The sequence below is a fragment of the Camelina sativa genome, chromosome 2 (genome assembly GCF_030686135.1).
Source record: "Camelina sativa cultivar CO46 ecotype springtype chromosome 2, ASM3068613v1".
In the NCBI taxonomy this organism is placed as follows: domain Eukaryota; kingdom Viridiplantae; phylum Streptophyta; class Magnoliopsida; order Brassicales; family Brassicaceae; genus Camelina; species Camelina sativa.
In genome coordinates this window covers 3,657,422-3,664,011 of record NC_141881.1, presented here as the reverse complement: position 1 = coordinate 3,664,011, position 6,590 = coordinate 3,657,422, and the positions used below count along the sequence as shown (strand labels likewise).

Sequence of the window (6,590 nt, the reverse complement as noted above, 5' to 3'; positions counted from 1 at the left end):
GGGGTACCATCAGACTCCGATAGAGCCATCGGACATTCGGAAGACGGCTTTCCGAACAAGGTACGACCACTTCGAGTTTGTGGTCATGCCGTTCGGACTGACCAATGCACCGGCAGCTTTCATGAAGATGATGAATGGTGTGTTCCGAGAGTTCCTGGACGAGTTTGTCATCATCTTCATCGATGACATACTTGTTTACTCGAAGGATCGCGAAACCCACCAAAATCACTTGAGGGCAGTCTTGGAGCGACTAAGGGAGCAAAAATTGTTCGCGAAGTTGAGCAAATGCTCGTTTTGGCAAAAGAGTGTCGGATTCCTCGGACACATTGTCTTGGACAAAGGAGTGTCTGTGGATCCGGAAAAGATCAAATCGATCAAGGACTGGCCGCGTCCGAAGAATGCCACCGAGATAAGGAGCTTTCTCGGATTGGCCGGGCATTACCGAAGATTTGTCAAGGGCTTTGCGAGTATGTCGCAGCCAATGACACGATTGACGGGGAAAGATACAAAGTTCGAATGGTCGGAAGCTTGTGAGAAGAGTTTCTCGGAGTTAAAGGCGATGCTCACAAGTGCTCCGGTACTGGTGTTGCCGAAGGCGGACGAGCCGTATATGGTTTATACCGATGCCTCTATAACTGGGCTAGGCTGTGTGCTAATGCAAAAGGGAAGCGTGATCGCCTATGCGTCTAGGAAATTGCGTAAGCACGAAGGGAATTACCCGACGCACGACTTAGAAATGGCCGCGGCGGTGTTCGCGCTGAAGATTTGGCGTTCGTATCTTTATGGAGCCAAAGTTCAAATCTTCATTGATCACAAGAGTCTAAAATACATATTCACCCAGCCAGAGTTAAAACCAAGGCAAAGACGGTGGATGGAGTTTGTCGCGGATTACGACCTTGACATTACCTATCATCCGGGAAAGGCAAATCAAGTCGCGGACTGATGTTCATATATTTTACCATGTTTTCCCTTAGTTTATTCACATCTTTTGCATCTTTTGCTAGCCATTTTCACCATTATTGTGTAGCATTAAGACTAATCATTCATTAGAGTTTAGTTGCATTGCATTTTGCATCTTTTCATGCATAAACAGGTGATTTTGGAGCTTAAGGAGCATGGAAGCAATGTTGAGGAGAAGTGAAGCAATCATGAAGGGAAAGCAAGAGAGTTAAGGCTGAAGAACCAAGGTCCAGAGTCCAGCTTTTTAGATATTCTCTAAACCTAGCTTTTACCCTTTTTGGGAATATTCCTTTTGCACTTTTTATTTTCTAGATTTGTACTTGCTTTTAAGGAGAAAATTCCTCAATATTGTTGGTTTGATAACTTTCTTAATATTGAGAATTCGAGTTTGATTCTTTCTCCAATATTGTAGATCTTTGTTTCATCTTTCTAATGATGCAAGTTTCGTATTTTTCTGGGTTTTTGACTTTGTTCATCATGTGTTCTTGTGAGTAGTTCTCTAGGATCTTGAGGATGGGTTAGGCTAGATTGATCTTGTGGTTTGTTTGATTTGGTCAAGCTTGATTGTTGTAGATCTCTTCTAGGCTAGATGTTCTTAATGCTGATCCTATATCTGAGAGGGTAGGATTTGATCCCAAGCATCTTAGCATCACACCAATGTTTAAGAAACATAGATAAGGCTAGATCTAGAGCTTACCATTAGGCTTGCTAAGAGATTAGAGGTCTTGTTTGGTTTGAGATGTATTGCTTAATGCCTGCTTGTGTAGATTCTTTTCTTTGTGAGAACAAGTCTAGAGATGCATAGGTTTGATTGTTTCTTGACCATGAGAGTGGGAGAAACTTGTCTTAGATTAATATGTCTAGAGATTAGCTCATGTTGCTTGAGGTTTGTTGATGAAGTTAGATGACCACAATGATTAGTTCAGCCCATGAATCCATCCTCAGGACCTTCTTTGTTTATTGATGTTTAAGTCTTAATCCTGTTGCTTGCTTGTTGTTTGATTCGCTTTGGTATTACTCTGTTTTTATTGCATTGCTCTGTTTTCCAGATTTGTCTAGCTCGACCACCCACTCGACCTACACTCGGTCGAGTGCTTGCTCGAGTTCTTCCCCAGAACTTGGTGTTTATGATTTGTGATTGCCTTGTTTCATTCTAGTTGCATTTCTGTTGCATTTACTTAGTGTCCTGTTCATTACTTGTCCTGCATTAGTTCATTAGCATAGTTTCTACTTCTTTTTGTTGCATCATTACTGTTATAATCATCTTGTTTCATTTGCATTTAGTTCTTAGCTCTTGTAGTTTACTTTCTGCATTTTACATTTTCATCTTAGGATTGTTAGTGACAAACAATCTTGCATTTGGCTTGACTTAGATTGATATACATATCTTAATTGTTCACAAGCACTCATTTAGGATTGACACCTCTTATACTGCAACTGCATAAGATTAAGTTGGTTTTTACACTTGTGAAGTTGCTATACTCGAATCTTCTGTTGCTGGGTTGAAGTTCCATTTCAGGTACCACTCGACCAGTCACTCGACCACCACTCGACCGAGCAGTGATCGAGCACTTGATCGAGTCAAAAGCCTAGTACTTTTGGACACCACTTCCCAGTCGATTCAACCCCCCCCCCCCCCCCCCCCACACGAGCCTGAGCTCATTTGTGAACCTGTTCGAGTCTGTACTCGAGTTTGTTGATGCACACAAGGTCTAAGGGGAAAGACAATCTCCATAAGCCTCTTGACAACATCCATAGGCTGCAAAAGAGTTTGGGGAATCAGAGAAGAAGGGTAGTTCAGGTTCAGCAAGAGGATCAAGTGATCATGGAGCAACAAGCTAACCATGAGCAGAGACCTAGGCACATTGGTGCTGGAGATGCACCCAACACCCACAACCAAAGGGCTGGTATTGTGCCTCCTACTGTTGCCAACAACAACTTTGAGATCAAGAGTGGATTGATCTCCATGATTCAAGCTAACAAGTTCCATGGGTTGCCAATGGAGGATCCACTAGATCATCTTGATGAGTTTGACAGAATCTGTGGTCTTACCAAGATCAATGGAGTGAGTGAAGATGGTTTCAAGTTGAGGCTCTTCCCATTTTGACTTGGAGACAAGGCTCACCTTTGGGAGAAGACTCTTCCTACTGGAGCAATAACCACATGGGATGCTTGCAAGAAGGCTTTCTTGGCCAAGTTCTTCTCCAATGCTAGGACTGCTAGATTGAGGAATGAAATTTCTGGGTTTGCTCAAAGAAACAATGAGAGCTTTTGTGAAGCTTGGGAGAGGTTTAAAGGGTACCAGACTCAGTGTCCTCACCATGGTTTCAGCAATGAGTCACTCCTTAGCACTTTATATAGAGGAGTGCTTCCCAAGATCAGGATGCTTCCTGACACAGCTTCTAATGGCAACTTCCTCAACAAGAATGTGGAAGAAGGATGGGAATTAGTTGAGAATCTTGCTCAGTCAGATGGCAACTATAATGAAGACTATGATAGGACCATAAGGATATCCTCAACTGATCAAGAGGACAAGTACAAGAAGGATTTGAAGATGGTCAATGAGAAACTTGACAAGATACTCCTCAGCCAGTCCAAATCCATTCGCTTCATTGGTGAAGAAGAAGCTCCAGTTCAAGAAGGAGAAAGGGAGTATGCTGAGTTGTGTTACATGCAGAACCAGGGTGGTTTCAAGGGTTACAACCAAGGAGGGTTCAAGAAAAACAACCTTTCCTATAGGAGCACCAATGTGGCTAACCCCCAAGATCAAGTTTACCCCCCTCCTCAGCTTCCTCAACAGAATAACTATGTCCCCAAACAACAGCATCAGGTGTTCTAGCCCCAGTTGTGTCCCCCACCAGGGTTTAAGACTCACCAAGGCCAAGAACAAGACCTAAGAGCTATGATGCAACAGTTGTTGGTTGGCCAAACACAAGGGAAGATTGAGGAAGCCCTTGATAGATGTTTTTGTGAGCTTAGGATGCCCTTGATAGATGTTTTTGTGATGATTCGTCCTTACCAGAAGTTCTTGAAAGATGCTGTGATGGAAAGGATCAAAGAAGTTCAGGGGATGGTGCATCTTAGCCATGAGTGTAGTGCCATAATCCAAAAGCAAGTGAACCCTCAAAAGTTGAGAGATCCTGGCTCCTTCACTATACCTTGCTCAATAGGCCCTTTGACCTTCAACAGATGCCTTTGTGACTTGGGAGCCTCAGTAAGCCTCATGCCTCTGACAGTTGCAAAACGCCTTGGATTTACAAGATATAGACCATGCAATATATCTCTGATCTTAGCTGATAGATCAATAAGATTACCACATGGAGTTTTGGAAGACCTCCCAGTTAGAATTGGAGCAGTGGAAGTTCCAACAGACTTTATAGTCCTGGAAATGGATGAAGAGCCAAAAGATCCCTTGATTTTGGGGAGACCTTTCCTTGCCACAGCAGGAGCAATAATTGATGCGAGAGAAGGGAAGATTGATCTCAACTTGGGAGATGACCTCAAAATGACATTTGACATTGTTGAAGCTATGAAGAAACCAACAATTGGAGGACAAGTCTTTTTGATTGAAGAGTTGGATAAGCTATCTGGTGAACTGATGGAAGAACTAGCAGAACAAGATCATCGTAGGACTGCTTTGACCAAGAGTGGGGAGGAAGGATTTATCCATAAAGAAACTAAGGCCTATGAGGAAATATTGAACTCTAGCAGAGAATCAGATCACCCAGAGGTTTTTGAGGGATTACCAGCATTAAGGGAGGAAGTTTGGTCAGTTCAAATAGCAAATACGGACAGCTCGACAACCCACCCGAACACCCACTCGACCGAGTGCCCGAATGACTCGACCGAGTTCTTTGCCAAGCCTTCCACAAATGACTGGTCTGAACTGAAGGCACCAAAAGTAGATCTAAAACCTCTTTCATCTGGGCTAAGGTACGTTTTTCTAGGTAAGAACTCTACTTATATTATGATAGTAAATGCTAAATTGAGTGAGAAAGAGCTAGATTTGCTAGTAGTTGAGTTAAGGAAGTATAGGAAAGCTATTGGTTATACTTTAGATGACATTCAAGGACTTTCACCTAGTCTCTGGATGCATAGAATCCATCTTGAAAATGAATCTTACTCCAGCATTGAACCTCAAAGAAGGCTAACCCCAACCTAAAAGAAGTAGTTAAAAAGAAATTCTAAAATTGCTTGATGCTGGTGTAATCTATCCTATTTCTGATAGTACTTGGGTTTCACCAGTTCATTGTGTCCCTAAAAAAGGAGGTATTACTGTAGTAAAGAATGATCAAGATGAGTTAATTCCAACTAGAACCATAACAGGACATAGAATGTGCATTGACTATAGAAAGCTTAATTCAGCCACTAGGAAAGATCATTTCCCTCTTCCTTTCATTGATCAAATGTTAGAAAGATTAGCTAATCACACTCACTACTGCTTCTTGGATGGATATTCTGGATTTTTCCAAATTCCTATTCATCCCAATGATCAAGAAAAGAAAACATTCACATGTCCATATGGTACTTTTGCTTATAGAAGGATGACATTTGGATTATGTAATGCTCCAGCAACTTTTCAAAGATGCATGATGTCTATCTTTTCTGATCTCATTGAGGATGTTGTGGAAGTTTTTATGGATGATTTCTCTGTCTATGGAGACTCCTTTCCTTCTTGTCTTGCTAATTTATGCAGGGTTTTAAAGAGATGTGAGGAGACAAATCTTGTTTTGAACTGGGAAAAGTATCACTTCATGGTTGAAGAAGGGATAGTTCTTGGTCATAAGATTTCAGAAAAGGGGATTGAAGTTGATAAGGCAAAGATTGAAGTCATGGTTCAACTCCAACCACCAAAAACAGTCAAGGACATAAGAAGCTTCCTTGGGCATGCTGGGTTTTATAGGAGATTCATCAAGGACTTCTCAAAGATAGCTAGGCCATTGAAAAGGTTGCTATGTACGGAAACTGAGTTCAACTTTGATGAAGATTGCTTGAAGGCTTTCAAGGAGATCAAAGCTGCTTTGATTTCAGCTCCAATAGTCCAAGCTCCAAACTGGGATCTTCCATTTGAGATTATGTGTGATGCTTCAGACTTTGCAGTAGGAGCAGTCCTCGGTCAGAAAAAAGATAAGAGGCTGCATGTGATTCATTATGCAAGTAGAACCTTGGATGAAAATCAAGGAAGATATTCAACAACAGAGAAAGAGCTCTTAGCAGTGGTATTTGCCTTTGAAAAGTTCAGAAGCTACTTAGTAGGGTCCAAGGTGATTGTGTACACTGATCATGCTGCCTTAAGGCACATCTACTCAAAGAAGGATACAAAACCAAGATTGTTGAGATGGATTTTGCTTCTCCAAGAGTTTGACATGGAAATAGTTGATAAAAAGGGGATAGAGAATGGAGTAGCTGATCACTTGTCTAGAATGAGGATAGAAGAGGAGATTCCAATTGATGATTCAATGCCTGAGGAGAAACTGATGCTGATTGGGTCAACACGACTCCCCACTCGACCTCCCACTCGAACAGGCACTCGGCCGAGTATATTTGGGTGCCCGATCGAGCAAGACGAGATGGAGGAGTGGATGGCACTTGAGAGTGAAGATCTGCCTTGGTATGCTGATATAGTCAAT

General features: G+C 42.1%; 1 protein-coding gene and 1 non-coding gene across 2 annotated transcripts; one reads left to right on the top strand and one right to left on the bottom strand.

Moving 5' to 3' along the window:
- Positions 1-3,181: 3,181 nt before the first annotated feature.
- On the bottom strand, positions 3,182-3,288 carry LOC147948222 (small nucleolar RNA R71). The gene has a single exon (XR_015586072.1). It is a non-coding gene; the product is annotated as a small nucleolar RNA R71 (small nucleolar RNA).
- Positions 3,289-3,862: 574 nt separating this feature from the next.
- Positions 3,863-5,122, top strand: LOC147948221 (uncharacterized). The gene is made up of 2 exons (XM_087465828.1): positions 3,863-4,408; positions 4,544-5,122. The coding sequence occupies exons 1-2, from the start codon at positions 3,863-3,865 to the stop codon at positions 5,120-5,122; spliced, it is 1,125 nt and encodes a 374-aa protein (XP_087321954.1).
- The last annotated feature ends 1,468 nt before the right edge of the window (positions 5,123-6,590 follow it).